The following is a 17,700-nucleotide window of genomic DNA, read 5'->3' as shown; positions in this document are numbered from 1 at the left end:
TGAGATTAGGGGTGCACATTGGAGCCGGAGATGGTGTCCGGTAACTAGGCAGGGGGTCGTGGAAGGTGTTGGAGGAGTGGGCTGTGGTCAGAAAAAAGTGATGGATCTGGAGAGGTTGATTAGGACCAAAATGTGTATGGCCTTGAAGAGCTGGGAACGGAAGTCCAACTCCGCGGTTTATGAAACATGCCCATGGGTGGCAGAGACTTGACTAGTCCTCTTGTTGGGTATTTAAGATTTAAACACGGCTTTAGTCGAGACGTGTTTATTAGGCATTTATTTTTCTGTCTTTAGACTATCTCAATCGTGCCTTTTGCAAAATAATTAGAAAATGTAAAGATGTTGTATTTTTGTTTATCCAGGAGTAAGAGTATTCATTTGGGCTATTTTATGGCTTTGAGTACTTGTTTTTTGGTATCTTCATCAGAAGGTACTTTTGGACAGGAGATCAAAGTTCTGGTCAGTTTTCCTGCATTTTAGAAACCTAGTTAAAAGCTTTGGGCTATACAAGATTGGAAATTTATTGGCCAAAATTGCTATATTTGGGATTAGGCTTTATCAGTGTGAATTAACTGATGCCATAAAGTAATTGTTGGAACATTCAGTTTAACAAAACCTGAGCACTGTGTAAAAGACAGTTTATCGCTATGGGGTTTAAATGGGGTGGTGGTAAATGTTTAGTAGAAATACACATAGTAGTTACATAGTTTCTTGCTAGAACTTCTAGTCCTTCATGGCCCATTTCTGTTTTCCCTTTTTAAGTCATCTTTGATAACCTGGAATGGAATTAGTTTTGTTTGTTTTTTTATTTATTTTATTTATTTATTTTTAAAATATATTTTATTGATTTTTTTACAGAGAGGAAGGGAGAGGGAGAGAGAGTTAGAAACATCAATGAGAGAGAAACATCAATCAGCTGCCTCCTGCACTCCCCCCACTGGGGATGTGCCCACAACCAAGGTACATGCCCTTGACCGGAATCGAACCTGGGACGCTTGACTTTGCAGGTGGACGCTCTATCCACTGAGCCAAACCGGTTAGGTCTAGTTTTGTTTGTTTTTTAAAATGCTGGCTGTTATAGTCCTCTATAAGTCTATTATATTACCTAGAATATTCTATCGTGTCAAGGTTTTCTCTTCCACTTTGAGATTGTTGAGTGCAGGAACTGTACCTTGGTATCCCCAATACCTGGTAAATGTGGGTGCTTAATATTTATCAACATTCACTGAGAGATTAATTTGTACTGGAAGTATTAAAGTAGTTTTACAGAAATGACCTTTGAACAATTGGGTAGGTTTGTATACATCTATTTGGCTGAGATAAGTGGGAAGTGGGACTTTTTCATATATTAGATATCTCCTGAGCTGAGAAGAAGAAATTTAAGATTAACATCAAATTAGGGAAGGCTTTGCATGCTGAACTAGGTTTGACTTTGGCTTTCCACTGAATACTGAATAAAGTGCCCTCCTCCTTCTCCCAGGTAACAGATTACTCTGTTTTAGGAAAGTCATGGTTGTGGTAAGTCCAGGATATAACGGGAATGCAATTGAGGTAGTTCAGAGGACGACTTGAATTTTTTTTTTTGTTATTGGTGTTTTTTTAAAAATTTCTTTATTAAGATATTACATATGTGTCCTCATCCCTCCATTAACCCCCCAATCCCCCCCACACTCATGCCCTCACCCCCCTGGTGTTCGTGTCCATTGGTTAGGCTTATATGCATGCATACAAGTCCTTTGGTTGACCTCTCCTCCTTACCCCCACCCTCCCCTACCTTCCCTCTGAGGTTTGACAGTCTGATCGATGCCTCTCTGTCTCTGGATTTGTCCCTGTTCATCAGTTTATGTTGTTCATTATATTCCACAAATGAGTGAGATCGTGATATTTATCTTTCTCTGACTGGCTTATTTCGCTTAGCATAATGCTCTCCAGTTCTATCCATGCTGTTGCAAATGGTAAGAATTCCTTCTTTTTTACTACAGCGTAGTATTCCATTGTGTAGATGTACCATAGTTTTCTAATCCATTCATCTGCTGATGGGCACTTAGGCTGTTTCCAAATCTTAGCTATGGTGAATTGTGCTGCTATGAACATAGGGGTGTATATATCCTTTCTGATCGGTTTTTCTAGTTTCTTGGGATATATTCCTAGAAGTGGGATCACTGGGTCACATGGGAGTTCCATTTTCAGTTTTTTGAGGAAACTCCATACTGGTCTCCACAGTGGCTGCACCAGTCTGCATTCCCACCAGCAGTGCACTAGGGTTTCTTTTTCTCCGCATCCTCGCCAACACTTGTCATTTGTTGATGATAGCCATCTGACAGATGTGAGATGATACCGCATTGTCTTTTTGATTTGCATCTCTCTGATGATTAGTGACTTTGAGCATGTTTTCATATGTCTCTTGGCCTTCCTTCTGTCTTCTTTAGAAAAGTATCTATTTAGGTCTGTTGCCCATTTTTTGATTGGATTGTTTATATTCCTTTTGGTAAGTTGTATGAGTTCCCTGTAAATGTTGGAGATTAAACCCTTATCGGTAATGACATTGGCAAATATGTTCTCCCATGAAGTGGGCTTTCTTGTTTTGTTGATGGTTTCTTTTGCTGTGCAAGAGCTTTTTATTTTGATGTAGTCCCATTTGTTTATTTTCTCTTTAGTTTCCATTGCCCTAGTGAAGAAATTGCTTTGGCATATGTCTGAGATTTCGCTGCCTGTGGATTTCTCTAGTATTTTTATGGTTTCTTGTCTTATGTTTAAGTCCTTTATCCATTTTGAGTTTATTTTTGTGTATGGTGTAAGTTGGTGGTCTAGTTTCATTTTTTTGCATGTATCTGTCTTCCCAACACCATTTGTTGAAGAGATGTTTTTGGTTTTTGTTAATCCTCGCCTGAGGATGTTTTTCCATTGATTTTCAGAGTGGAAGAGAGAGGGAAAGATAGAGAAATATCAATGTGAGAGAAACACATAGATTGGTTGGTTGCCTCCTGCCCTAGCCCCGACCAGGGCCTGGGGCCAGGGGCCAGGGGCCAGGGAGGAGCCTGCAACCAAGGTACGTGCCCTTGACCGAAATCGAACCTTGGTACCCTTCAGTCCACAAGCTGAAGCTCTATCCACTGAGCCAAACTGGCAATTTTTGATTTAGAGTTGTTCATCATCATGTTGTTTAAGAAGACCATATAATCTTTTTATTCTAAATAATGCTGCTGGTAAAGACATTTCTTTGTTGTACCTTGTCATATAAAAAAAATTTTTTTTTTAAAATATATTTTATTGATTTTTTACAGAGAGGAAGGAAGAAGGATAGTCAGAAACATCGATGAGAGAGAAACATCGACCAGCTGCCTCCTGCACACCTCCTACTGGGGATGTGCCCGCAACCAAGCTACATGCCCTTGACCGGAATCGAACCCGGGACCCCCCAGTCCACAGGCTGACGCTCTATCCACTGAGCCAAACCGGTTCTGGCCATATAAAATTTTTTTTTAAAAAAATATTTTTATTACCAGGTCAGCGTGGCTCAGTGGTTGAGTGTCGAGCTATAAACCAGGAGGTTATGGTTTGATTCCCGGTCAGGGTACATGCCCAGGGTTGTGGGCTCCATCCCCAGTAGGGGACGTGCAGGAGGCAGCCAATCAATGATTCTCTCTCATCATTGATGTTTCTATCTCTCTCTCCTATTCTCTGAGCCAAACCGGCCAGGGCCCTTAACATCCTCTTTAACCAACTTGATTATTTCTTACCTGATCTGTGTGGCTTACGCTTTTCAGTATTGAAATATTAAAATGAAATAAAAATTTTTGGACCTTTTTGCATGTGTCAAATGTAGACAATTAATAGTGTGCATAATCTTGCTATCCAGCATTTCTTCAGATATTGCTGACTTTGGCAAGTGAGTGAACACTTTTATGTTTTGGAAAGGGAAAATGGATTATCCAAAAATTCCCGTGGCTTGTTTTGCCGCTGTCCCTTGAGTAGGTATTTTTTGGCTTCACAAAGCTGAAAAGTTTCTCTAATTTTTTGCTTGCAGAATGTTTGGGATACTTATTTTTTCTGCATATTCTGAGATTTTTATTTTCCTATGTTCAGATAGTTATTGCTTTGTATACTTTTATGGACTTCGGTATGAATATTGCTAGTATAATAAAAAGGGGGAAAGTTGCTTGAGGATTTTGAGAAGGATTCTTTAGAATTATTTAGGAATTTATTGAATTAATTTAATCAGGAGTTCATCTTTTAGGAATTGATATCTGTAATGTTTAGTAAAATAATTTACCATTGTAGTTAGCTGTCTTATTGGAATTTTAAGGAAAAGACTGAGAGTTGAGATATTTTTCTGGATGTCTTTTAGAAGTCTCATTTGAAAAATCCTTGCTCATCGCTTGCCTCTGGCTGTGCAGAATAGATGACAGTTATGGACCTGACTAAAAAGTGTCAGTGAATGGTTAACATCCAAAGGCTATGCTCTGTAAAATGTTACGAACAGTGATTAAAAGATTGCAAACAATATAAATTTAAAATTAAGAATAAAAACACATCAAGGAGGAGGAAATGCTACAAGCTGGAGTTAGCAGTATCTTGAGGCATAGAAATAAAAGGCACAGAAGGATAAATGAGTAGAGGGACAGAATTTGGTTGTATGAGGTGTGACCACTGATGGTTAATCTCAGTTTATTTAGATCTTAGTTTAAAATGCAAATCCTATAATAAAAGCCTAATATGCTAAATGTCCAGTCTTCCAGTCATCCATTCAACCAATCAAAGCATAATATGCTAATGGTTTGCTAAGGCTGCTCAACCATCTGAATGACATGCACTGACCACCAGGGGGCAGATGCTCCAACTGGTAGGTTAGCTTGCTGTTGGGGTCCAGCAGATCAGGACTGAGTGAGACGGGCTGGACATGCCCTGGAGTCCTCCTGCAGTCCCTCCCCGGCCCCGATTGTGCACTGGTGGGCTCCCTCGGCCTGGCCTGCACCCACTTGCAACCCAGGATCCCTCAGGGGATGTCGGAGAGCTGGTTTCAGCCGGATCCCTCAGGCCAGGCCAAGGAACCCCACTGGTGCATGAATTCATGCACCGGGCCTCTAGTAATAGATAAGATGTTACTGATTTTTTAAAGACCTCCCAGTTCTGAGGTACTATTTTTTGATGTCAAACTGAACCGCCAGATAAAACATTTGATGTATTTGTTAGAAAATTGTAATTTTAGCATTACATTTTTCTGACTTAAAAGTAATATAGTAGCCTTCGCTGGTTCTTTCAGTGAATAGAGCATCAGCCTGTGGAACAAAGGATCCTGGGTTTGATTCTGGTCAAGGGCACGTACCTCGGTTGTAGGCTCCTCCCGGGCCTGGGCCCTGTCAGGCCATATGCAGGAGGCAACCAATCGATGTGTCTCTCACATCAATGTTTCTCTCTGTCTTTCCCTCTCTCTAAAACTCAAAGGAAAATTTGGGTGAGGGTTAAAAAAAATATTTTTTCAAGTAATGTAATTTTTTTAAAGGAAACACTATTATCCTCACTGAGGATATGCTTTTCATTGATTCTAGAGAGGAAAGGAGAAGGACAGAGAGAAATCGATGAGAGAGAAACATCGATCAGTTGCCTCCTGAACACCCCCTACTGGGGATGTGCCCACAACCAAGGTATATGCCCTTGACCGGAATCGAACCTGGGACCCTTCAGTCCGCAGGCCGACGCCATATCCACTGAGCCAAACCAGTCAGGGCTGGAAATAATTTTTTGAATGAATTGAGATTTCAAATGGGCTAGCTCACAAATTTATTAATTAATTCACAATTAATATCAACCTTCTAGGGAAGGATTTGTTCTCTGGTAGTTGAAAATGTTTCTAAGATCAGAATTCTCCAAAAAGGGGGGAGTTTCAGTTGAATAATGACATTTCTGTGGATAATTGGAGCAAGTTTAGTTTTTAAAAAGCATGTCTATATCTTAACATGTAGAAGATTTTACATTACCTATCAATTAGCAAGATCAGTAAAGCCAGAAAAGAAAAAATATGACGAAGAGTTGGAACTTTGTAGGTTAAAGATATTTTTATGAAAGATCTAAGAATTTTGAGATTTGGGTACAAACTGGGGCTGCTAGTCCAGTAGTAAACCTGTTCCATTACTTTGAGTTTCTGAGACTTGCTCTCGCTCTTGTAGCGAAATGTGCCCCAGCTGTGCCTTAGGCTAGGTACTGTCACTCCATTTTTTCCGCACCCATCTGTGGAACTACAGAGGGTTTTCTCCCTTAGCTTGGGGTCGGGATGAGCATTTGAATCTTTTCCCTTTTGGATTATTGCAAACTAATAAATTAGCTTTTTAAAGTACCTGGTGTAATTCAATTGAAGGTAATGATCTGGCAAAAATGAAAGCATCTGTTAGGCTGCAGAAATCACTGGCAGTAGAAACTTCGTTTTTTTCCACACCCTGTGTTATCCAGATAATTAAAATGAAACATCTAAACATTTAAATTTACAATTTAAAGTTACCTGGTGTCAGGAAAGACTAAAAAAATTGGGAGGACTAGTCTGTATTTGAAGGACACTAAAGACAATGACAACTAAGTGCAATGCCTGGTTCTTGCTTGAATTGTGGATCAGTTGTGGAAAAGGATGTTACTAGGACAATTGGGGAGATAGGAAGCTAGATAATATATTAGATGAAAATGTTACTAAGGTTTAACATGCTCATTTCTTGAGCATGTTAAATCTGTTGTGGTTATTTATATAAGAGAATGTCCTGGATCTGGAAATAGATGCAGAAATGTTAGGAGTTTTAAATGGTTTAGAAAAGTTATATGTACATACATTTGCTTTATCTCATATATACACAGTTGATGAATACAGGTGAAGCGTACGTGGGTATTCACTGTATTTTAATTTTTCCTACTCTTTTTTTTAAAATATATTTTATTGATTTTTTACAGAGAGGAAGAGAAAGAACCTTTCTTTGAAGGCAGATGTTTTGATTACAGATCTCAGACTCTTTTTTAAAAATCATAGTTATACACACTTTTTCCCCAGGTTTGTTTATTTCTTGTGCATTGATTTAAAAGAGAGGAAGAGAAAGAGAAACATTGATTTGTTGCTTCACTTATTTCTGCATTCGTTCGTTGATTCTTCTTTGTGCCCTGACTGCGGATTGAACCCTGCAACTTCAGCGTATCAGGCAACTTGAGTGCATCAGGACGGTGCTCCAATCAACCGAGTTCTACCCGGCCAGGGCCAGATCTCAGACTGTAATCATCATGAACTAATAAGTGTAATGATGGTTGCAGCCAAATTATGCAGAGTTCTGAATTCCATGCTTAAGAATTTAGACTGCCCTTTATTGATTTACTGTTCACAATGTGAGCCTAGCTGTTTAGGACATTACTTTGGAGCGCATTAGGAATGCAGAAACTTGAGTCTGATCCAGGCCTACTGCATTTTAACAAAATCTGTAGACAATTTGTTTTACGTTCAAGTTTGAGGACCACTTTCCATAGTGCTGTTTTTATATTTCTGATAGTGTTGAGTTTAAAATAATCTTGAGTGTTAATTCTTGGTCCCTAGTCAATACTGACAGTATTATTTTTTAAGTTGGAGAAAGGTTTAGAATTCAACAGTAATTTAATAAACTTTGGTAATCCATTCTTAATGTAAGAGTAATTTGTTGTTCTGTATGGGAGTATTGTCTATTGATTTGGAGATACATTAAATGTATTAAAAATCAGTGCTTTATATAGTTATAATCCCTTATATGGTATAATTATTTTATTTTCCATATTTAGAAGAATATCCTAAAAAATACCTAGTAGGTAAATGCATTGTGTTGCATGCTCTTTGGAAAATGAAATTAAAGTCTGTGTTAACTTTCTTACAGATATCGAAGCACAGATTCGAGAAATTCAAGGCAAGAAGGCAGCTCTTGATGAAGCTCAAGGAGTGGGCCTTGATTCTACAGGTTATTATGACCAGGAAATATATGGTGGAAGTGATAGCAGATTTGCTGGGTATGTGACATCAATTGCTGCAACTGAACTTGAAGATGTAAGTACAAAGTATACAAGAGTCAAGCATTTTTAATATATATGTATTTTTTGGTGGAGAGCAAGAAATAAAAAGGCATTTTCTGTTTGAGTCATCTGGCTTAATAATGCAGACATTTTGGAAATTGGGAGATCTTCCTTTTGGAGGATAAAACTGTTGAAAGAATCCTTCCTCTTAGTTCTGAACCATTATGTTTGTTTATCTAGCAAAGCACCTACAAATCATTAATTGTTATAAAGTAAATCCTTACTGAGAGCTCTAGTTAGAGTAACCCACATGGGAAGTGACTTCATGGTGAGCAGCCATCTGTCCTTGTGACCTGAATCTGACGGTGCTCAGTGCTGTTTTGTTACTGGTATCATTAATGGCTTCTTCGTGCCTGTGTCAGTTATTCTGGAGGATGACCACTTTCATTTTGAAATACATCTGAGTGTTTTTATATATTCCCATAGCTTAAATTTGGTCACATCATCTCAAACATCAAATTTGGTGAAATAGCTATCCCTTTTTGTATGATTCAGTAACAGACATTTTATGGATATAGGTAATCAAACTTGTCATATTTATGACACTCAAGCCACATTTTTTGTAGTTGGCACTTAAAAGTAAATTAGTCACAAAGGTAAAATTTCTAGAAGCCTATCATACCTTCTGGTAAGAGATAGTGGTGTATATGTTCCAGAAACTGAAGGAGAAATTGTTGTTTCATTTTTAAATCAGTGGTAAGATCTTGAGAGCTACCCACTGTTGTACTTATTACACTAGAAAATAATACAACACTTTCCTGCTTAAATATTATTACAAGGGAAACAAGTGCATTTAAAACATCTTTTACTTGTTTCTGTGGCTAAATCATGTTAAAAAACAAACAAGGGAAGTGGAGATTTTTAAATAAACTGTAGTTTCCAGATTTGAAAAACAAATTTCATCATGTCTTCTCAGAAAACAAAATGCTCAGGTTTTTCTAGTTCAGACTTACTTTATTTTAATTGGCTTCCACAGAAAGTATTCCTAATTTAATATTTTTGAATGAGTAAAAACTAAGGTTAACTTCTTTAATAACTTTTTTTGAGTTGAAAGCTCACGTTTGTAAGTTTTGTGAACAAGGGTTTAGACCTCACACTGTCAGTAAGTCTTTTGATTTCATGTTGAATCTCTTAGTATAATTTTTCTAATTTTTTAAATTCTGATGTTTTGTTTATGGCTTTTTGGTGGTATTTTATTGCAGGATGACGATGACTACTCATCATCTACAAGTTTGCTCGGTCAGAAGAAGCCAGGATATCATGCCCCTGTGGCATTGCTTAATGATATACCACAGTCAACAGAACAGGTGACTTTTTTTTCGTTTTTGTTAAAACCAGAGTTTACTCAGCTAAAGAAAACTGTCTCAATTCCCATGGAAGCCCATATATTTTAAGAGTCAAGTTATTAGAATGTTTTGAGGAGAGTTGATTTTGGGAAAATTAGAAATAATACTTACTAATTTCCTTTTAAATCCTGACCCAAGGATATTTTTCCATTGATTTTAGAGAGAGTGGAAGGGAGGACGAGAGACAGAGAGACACATCGATTGGTTGCCTCCTGCCTGTGCCCTGACTAGGGCTAGGAATCAAGCCTGCAACTGGGCATGTGCCCTTGACCGGAATCGAACCTGGGACCGTTTAGTCTGCAGGCCGACGCTTTATCCATTGAGCCAAACCAGCTAGGGCAATACTTAGTAAATTTTATAAAGGTAATCATTTTATGAAGACTTGAACTATGGATGGGTATTTTTTTCATTTCTATATTATTTTTTCATGTTAACACCCCTAAAATTAAACAGAATACTTCTTTTATTAATAGGCATTTATTAAACATTTACATGTTTTATAATATTTTGATTTTTGTTTTAAGATACTCTGTTTGGTTATTTAGTAAAGTGGGTATTAAGTTGGACATCCCTCTTTTCAGTATGATCCATTTGCTGAGCACCGACCTCCAAAGATCGCTGACCGGGAAGATGAATACAAAAAGCACAGGCGGACCATGATAATTTCCCCAGAGCGTCTTGATCCTTTTGCAGATGGTAATTCTTTCCCACTTTTCTTTAGTATTCACGAATTTGCTTGTATTAAGCTATCTTTAGCCCTTTGATTTTTTTTGGCATGCTTATGAATTTGCTTTTCTTTTTTAAAATCCCCCTTATTATAGATGTGTATAGATTTGGTTGAAGTCAAAGATGCCATATTCTTCATCTTTATAATACAAGTTTTCTTTCCAGGTAGAAGGACAAGAAAATAATGAGCCAATGCCATAGAAACGCAAAGGGTTAAAGGTTTTTCTTTTTCTTTTGTTTTGGGTACGCTTTCTATACTTGGAACAAATGTGTTTTTCTGGTCAAAATACTTCCAAATTCTTGAAAGTTTTCATTCCAAATCCTAGATTTTAGGATTGTTACTTTTGAGAAACTTTCTCACATTAGAGCTCCCCTCATATTTCTCTAAATATAGTTTAGTAAGTGCACCTCCTTTGCTTTAAGCATACTTAAAATGAAAACAAAAGTATGTATACAAAGGCTTTGATATTTTTAATAGTTGGAGTCTGTTTTGCTAATTTTAGTGTGCAGGTCAGCACAAGGGGCATAGTGAGCCTGATGGAAGCTTTCCTCAGGTGAGTTTCAAAATCGACATTAGGTGCCTGTTTCTTAAAATGAGATTCTGCTGCAGGTTTACAAATTAGACTTTCAGCCTGCATGAATTAGTAGGGATATTCTTTTTTTACTTGCATAATTGTAATTGATTTAAACATGTATGTCAGAATTCACAGGCCCATACTAACTGTCCTTAATTTCTTTCCTACAGCAGTACTGCTATATGCCAGTCCTGTCTGCATTCTTAAGGGTGCAGTTCAACACATCCTCTCTAGATTATGGTGAAAAAGTATTCCAAAGGAAGTCTTATCAGAGCTAGTGTCAGAAAGAATGACACTACCAATTGGGCATGATCTTCAGCATAGGAAATGTCTTAGAATTTTATTATTTTATTTTTCTTAAATTGTGATGCTATACTACTGTATAGCTAATTATCACATTTCTAAAACATAGTGTTCCTCTGTGAATCTTGTTATATACTCTTTGGGCTTCTTTAAGATATTTTGAAGTTTGAAAAGCAAATATTGAAACTTGAACCAAGAGACTAACACATCTCTTTGTATGCCACTTCTCTTCTATGTGCATCGTAATAACTGGTAGAAAGTAATATATACAAGTAATATATTTTCATTTGTAATCTATACTTTCTAAGAAGACAAAAATGTTTCTGGGTCAACAGAAAAAGCTTGAAGCCCTTTTTAGTAACCTGACATGAGAATAAGATTATAGGTATATTTTTAAAAATCAGATTTTCTAAACTATGACTGTTTTAGAACGTTGTATGGAGAACTTATCTAGTTATAGTTATTTGTAGATAGGATTTTAACAGCTTGCAACAGGTAATGTTTTGAATATAAATATCTTTCCAAAGTGTTACTAATGGTAAAGAGATAATTTTCTAGGCTTCTATTCTGCTGCTTGAAGTCAGAACTGCTGATGGAGACAAAGGCACGAAAGTGTACGTATTCCGGATTAGCAACCCAGGAACCCATCACTTCTGAAGACTAAACTGTGCTGTCATTTTGCTTTTATATGCATTAAAATACTTGTTTTAAACTGCTGTAGATGTTTGTGTTCAAACAGGTTAAATTGATCAGCAAACTCAATAAAAAGTAAGATGTATAATTATTAAAGTTTTCCATCAAAAAAATAAATTAAATGATATGGAATAACGTAATATTAGAGCAGGGCAGATAAATCAGTTGAACCTAATTATCGTTTATTTATTGTACTCTTGTCCTGTTGCTGTTCTTTTCTGCAGGAGGGAAGACCCCTGATCCTAAAATGAATGCTAGAACTTATATGGATGTAATGCGAGAGCAGCATTTGACTAAAGAAGAGGTATGAACCTGCTCTTTATTTTAATGGTTGTGAGAGACTAGAAATAAATCTGAGATTGAGAGACTTATTTGCTGAACAAGTAATTCAGTAGTATTAATAAAAGTAAAGTTGAGAAAGAACCTTACCCAAAATTCTACCACCTCCCATGTTAATAAGCTTTTTTTCCTAGTCCCTGGCCTCTTGGCCATATACATACATATGTTCCTTCTAGTAAATAGGTCCGTGGGGAGGATTGATAGTGTGTACCTGAAGCCAGCGTGTAAGGAAAAAGTCAAGTAGTTAAATCATTCATTGAAAAACCTGTAATTCTCCCATAAAATTTAGTTTGGATATGGTTGGAGAATTCTGAAGAATTCCTGCTAGCTTACAGAAATCGCTTCATTTTGTTTCAGTAGTTAGCCTTCATAACTTTATTATGAATATATAATAAATTGTCTAAATTAAGTGGAGGTGATGGAACTTCACTTGAAAATCATAGGATAAATTAAATGCATTTGTTGGGATGTTATAGATAATATTTACATAATTGTAATCATAACATAATTAAAAATTTTCACTTTTTACCACTTTTCTATTTTGTTTACATATTCTGAATTGCTGTTTATGAGTTTCAAATAAAACTATTTTTCAATGGAAGCATTTTAGTTCTCTACCATTGGCTGAAGATTTATTTCACTATATACAGAGTAGGGTGCTCTGTTATAAATTCTGTACGTGCTCACCTATTGTGCAGAAAGACATTGTATAAAACTGGAAATACAGAGAAGAGAGGGAAAATAAGGAGCAGGACTACCACTAGCATAGGAAGGAGAGTGAGTGAAGAATAACATGACCTTAAATAGAAATGTTTGTACTAATGATACAAAACCATATTGAAAACATTTTAAAGATACTCAGTGATTATTCAATTATTTTCAGAGAGAAATTAGGCAACAACTAGCAGAAAAAGCTAAAGCTGGAGAACTGAAAGTCGTCAATGGAGCAGCAGCGTCCCAGCCTCCCTCGAAACGAAAACGGCGTTGGGATCAAACAGCTGATCAGACTCCTGGTGCCACTCCCAAAAAGCTGTCAAGTTGGGATCAAGCAGAGGTGGTTACATTGTATTTTTTAATGCTATTGTAATTTTTTTCTCTCACATGAAATGTATTGTCTGCTCTCATGACATAAAAGACTGTGTGGCTTAAAAAACAGACATATATTTCCTTATAGTTCTGAAAGATCAAGGTGCCAACTGAGATTTTGAACAAATTATGTGCTTTACTCACCTAATGGAAAATTTCCCAACTCTAAGTAATATATAGAATCTTTTTAAAGGGAAAAATAATGAGTTTTAAATTTATTATGGTATTTATGCAAGTTTGCAAACAAAGCTAGCTAGAACTCTTAATGTTGGATAGAGCATCCAATTTTAAAACAAATACATAAAAAGTATAGTACAAAACATAGAATATTTATATCATTATTTAAATACAAATCACACTGAATCACCTAATGTGTTGCTACATATGGTATTATCTGTACTCTGCAGGCTCTTTTGCTATCACTTGCTTATCTTCTCTCCTCCCTTACCTACTACTTAGTCTCTATGTAAGTTGCCGTGGAACCTTCGATTACTTAAACCCACTTCTAATTTTTTTTCACTGATCTTGCCAGCATCAGAGGAGTAATGCAAATGTGATTGTAAATATAAATTAATCTATTTATATATATATTTTTATTGATTTCAGAGAGGAAGGGAGAGGGAGAGAGAGAAACATCAATGATGAGAGAGAATCATTGGCTGCCTTGTGCACGTCCTCTACTGAGGATTGAGCCCGCAACCCAGGCATGTGCCCTTGACTGGAATTGAACCCGGGACCCGTCAGTCTGCAGACCAATGCTCTATCCAGTGACCAAACCAGCTAGGGCTATAAATTAATCTTAAGGATTGAAATCGTGTGGTAATATTTAGTTATAATTACCCACGTGATCCAAAATGTCTTATATTAATTAAATATGTAAACAGAATGAAGGAAAACACAAAAGTAGTATTTCTTAGTGAGAATTCAATGGGTTTGAGAACTATTTATATAATACTGAAATTCTTTGGTTGCAGATCTAGACAGAGAAACCTTCGTGCCTTTCCCAAAGTCACGGAGCTAGTAATGGCAAAACTAAGATTCATACTTAGAATGCAGTGTTTTTAAAACGAGGGCTTTCTTCACTGCTCCAAATTAAAACTTTAAATTGTGTTTAGCCATAAACATATTTGCTAGAAAGTACGTACTATTTATTTTTCTGTTTTGAAAGTATGTATCTTTTAAACAGAAGGATAATCTACTTGAACGTTTAATTATGGAGAATAACCCTAGCTAGTTTGGTTCAGTGGATAGAGCAAGCATGTCAAGCTCAAAGGCTAACATGGGCCAAATAAAAAAGGTTTAAGTTTATGTGGGCTGCAAAAAAACCCAAAAGCTTCAATTTTCGTAGGAACATAGGTTTATTTCGATAGAGACATGCTGAATACAAGGGGCTGAAATAAATTAGTCATGGTTAACATGAAGTAATAGGACATTTTAATAAAAATTAATATTTTTTCTTGAACATTATCAGGCATTGAATAACTGCACAAATTAATAAGCGTAACACAAATAAAAACCTATTTTTCTTGTTTTCCGAAAGTGAAATATTTTCTTTTGTGCACACCAAACAAGTCAGGCCAAGACTAATGACGTGGCTGTTAAAATATTCGCTGCTAGTATTAGGGGAGAGAAATGGTGCGCCTGTGCATAAGGGAAATGAATGCAACATGATTATAGTAATCAGTCATTAGCGAACATGGTAATAATTATGCATAACAGGATATTGTAAAAAATTAAGTTATGAAATTTTTATTAAAACGTTTCTTACATACCATTATATTGGCTGAGCCACAAAAATATTCATCGTGGGCCACATGTTTGACATACTTGGGATAGAGCGTTGGCCTGCGGACCAAAGGGTCCCGGGTTTAATTCCGGTCAGGGACACATACCTTGGTTGCAGGATTCTCCCTGGCCCCGGGCCTTATTTTGGGCCCATGCAGGAGGCAACCAATTGATGTGTTTCTCTCACATTGATGTTTCTCTTTTACTCTCTAAAAGATGGTGGACCCCTGGCCAGTTTGGCTCAGTGGATAGAGCGTCGGCCTGTGGCCCATAGTGTCCCGGGTTCGATCCTGGTCAGCATGTACCTTGGTTGCAGGCTCCTCAGGCCCTGGTCCTGGTCAGAGGCAGCCAATCGATGAGTTTCACATCAATGTTTCTCTCTATGTCTTTCTCTTTGTCTTCCACACTCCCTAAAAATCAATGGAAAAGTGTCCTCAGGTGAGGCTTAACAAAAATAATAAAATACATAAATAAAAGATCAGTGGAAAAATACCCTCTGGTGAGGATTAACAAAATAAATAAAAATAAATAAATTTAAAAAATTACAGAGAATGGAACTAGAGCATTTGTTAAATTTTTTAAGTGTGTATTGGGGTTACATTGGTTAAAGTTACATAGGTTTCAAGTGTATAATTCTATAATACAACATCTTATATATTGTATTGTGTTTACCACCCCAAATCCAGTCTCCTTTCATTATCATCATTTATCTCCTCTTTACCCTCTTCTTACCTTCCTTAGCCCCCGTTCCCTCTGTTAATCATCATACCGTTGACCCAGCCCCCCCCTTCCTTCCCCTGACAGCTGTCAGTCTGTTCTCAGTATCTATGAGTCTGTTTCTATTTTTGTTTATTTTGTTCATTAGATTCCACATATAAGTGAGATCACATTTAAAATTTAACAGGAATTTTTTAGTTACTTTTATGAGGGTGTGTAGGTGTGTGAAATAAAATGTTTTTGCTCTGTTAAGACCCCTGGACATACCCCTTCCTTAAGATGGGATGAGACACCAGGTCGTGCAAAGGGAAGTGAGACTCCTGGAGCAACCCCGGGCTCAAAAATATGGGATCCTACACCAAGTCACACACCAGCGGGAGCTGCTACTCCTGGACGAGGTGATACACCAGGCCATGCGACACCAGGCCATGGAGGCGCAACTTCCAGTGCTCGTAAAAACAGATGGGATGAGACCCCCAAGACAGAAAGAGGTACTTCTACTGGAGTCTGGGCATTGCTGGGGTGAAATATTGACTTGATGAGTGGTATATTTATAGCTCCAAATCTGTTCTTTCTAATTCTGGTTAGACAAGCAAATAACCTGCTGCTTTAGGGAGAGATGAATAACTGAGCAGTGGGGCGGGTGGCAGGGGTAGGCTAGAAGGGGGTCAGTGGAGGGATAAAGGGACATATGTAATACTTTCAACAATAAATATTTAGAAAAAGAACTGAGCAGATCTCACATGTCTAATTCTTTTCCTTTCTTGAGGATATTAAAGTTTAAGAAAAACATTAGGAAGAAGTAAAGTTTGTAGATCATAACCTTTTTTTTTATTGTGGTAAAGTATATGTAACATTTTAAGTGTACAATTAAGTGGCATTAAGTACATTCACAGTATTGTGCAACCATCACCAGTATTCATTTCTAGAACTTTTTCATCATCCCAAACAAATTCTATATCCATGAAATAATAACTCCCCATTTTTGTCTCAAACTCTATTCTACTTTCTGTCTTTATAAATTTGCCCAAATCTTATTTTTTTATATTAACCATTTAAAGCTGTTTATGAGAGCTGTGGCAAGTTAATATTTTGTAGTACATGTGCTGTATTAAAATTTATTTACAGCCCTGGCCGGTTTGGCTCAATAGATAGTGCGTTGGCCTGCGGACTGAAAGGTCCTGGGTTTGATTCCGGTCAGGGGCACATGCCCAGGTTGCAGGCTCGATCCCCAGTGGGGGGTGTGCAGAAGGCAGCCAGTCAATGATTCTCATCGTTGATGTTTCTATCACTCTCTCCCTCTATTTTCCTCTCTGAAATCAATAAAAATATTTTTAAAAAATTTATTTGCAGAATATTTAATGATACGGGAGAGAACTTGCCATGTAATGGATGAAAGAAGTATAGAATTGTACATAGAGAACAAGCTCAGCTGTATATCTCAGCTGTATGGGGAAATGAAAAGTGACTTGAGACAGAGTGGCTGTCTCTGGTTGTTCTATTAAGGGTGGTTAAAGAAATACTTTGTTTTCCCATTCCTTAATGTTTGCTAGGTATTGTTTCTGTAGTCAGTGGAAAAGGAACAAAAAATAGTGAAGGGGGAGGATAAATATGAAACATTTAAACCTAAAATGGGCCTGCATTTTAGGAATATCCTGCTTTTGAAATTGATCAGTTTGAGTATGTTAGCTGTTTGAGAATAAAAAGTAAATTTTTGACAGTGGTTAAAACTTTAGACATAAACGCTTTTTTTTTTTTTTAAAGATACTCCTGGGCATGGAAGTGGATGGGCTGAGACGCCACGAACAGATCGAGGTGGAGATTCAATTGGTGAAACACCCACTCCTGGAGCCAGTAAAAGAAAATCCCGTTGGGATGAAACACCAGCTAGTCAGATGGGTGGAAGCACTCCTGTTCTGACCCCTGGGAAAACACCCATTGGCACACCAGCCATGAACATGGCTACCCCTACTCCAGGTAAAAACTCGTAGCTGTCTCATATCCAAGGACCCACGGAGTGGTAAGTATTTATACTATGGATTGTTCTATTTATACTACGGATTGTT

At 37.1% G+C, this 17,700-nt stretch overlaps 1 protein-coding gene across 5 annotated transcripts in view; it reads left to right on the top strand.

Moving 5' to 3' along the window:
• SF3B1 (splicing factor 3b subunit 1) overlaps positions 1–17,700 on the top strand; it is a 33,766-nt gene that overhangs the window by 1,198 nt on the left and 14,868 nt on the right. The window contains exons 2-10 of one of the 5 annotated variants that reach the window (XR_013960719.1): positions 7,872–8,038; positions 9,267–9,371; positions 9,992–10,106; positions 10,302–10,379; positions 11,573–11,628; positions 11,932–12,011; positions 12,930–13,100; positions 15,888–16,125; positions 17,399–17,611. Coding sequence is in view for 2 of the 5 variants with exons in the window: in XM_080670817.1 (XP_080526943.1) it covers positions 7,872–8,038; positions 9,267–9,371; positions 9,992–10,106; positions 11,932–12,011; positions 12,930–13,100; positions 15,888–16,125; positions 17,399–17,611 (1,089 nt within the window). In the remaining 3 variants the exon portion in view is untranslated. Of the gene's footprint in view, positions 1–7,871; positions 8,039–9,266; positions 9,372–9,991; positions 10,107–10,301; positions 11,629–11,931; positions 12,012–12,929; positions 13,101–15,887; positions 16,126–17,398; positions 17,612–17,700 lie in introns of those variants that run through there. The other 4 variants (XR_013960718.1, XR_013960720.1, XM_080670817.1 and 1 more) reach the window with 4 other exon arrangements.

This window comes from Plecotus auritus (assembly GCF_963455305.1).
Source record: "Plecotus auritus genome assembly, chromosome: 5".
Lineage (NCBI taxonomy): Eukaryota > Metazoa > Chordata > Mammalia > Chiroptera > Vespertilionidae > Plecotus > Plecotus auritus.
The sequence above is the reverse complement of the archived record's forward strand: the minus strand, read 5'-3'. Positions and strand labels throughout refer to the sequence as shown.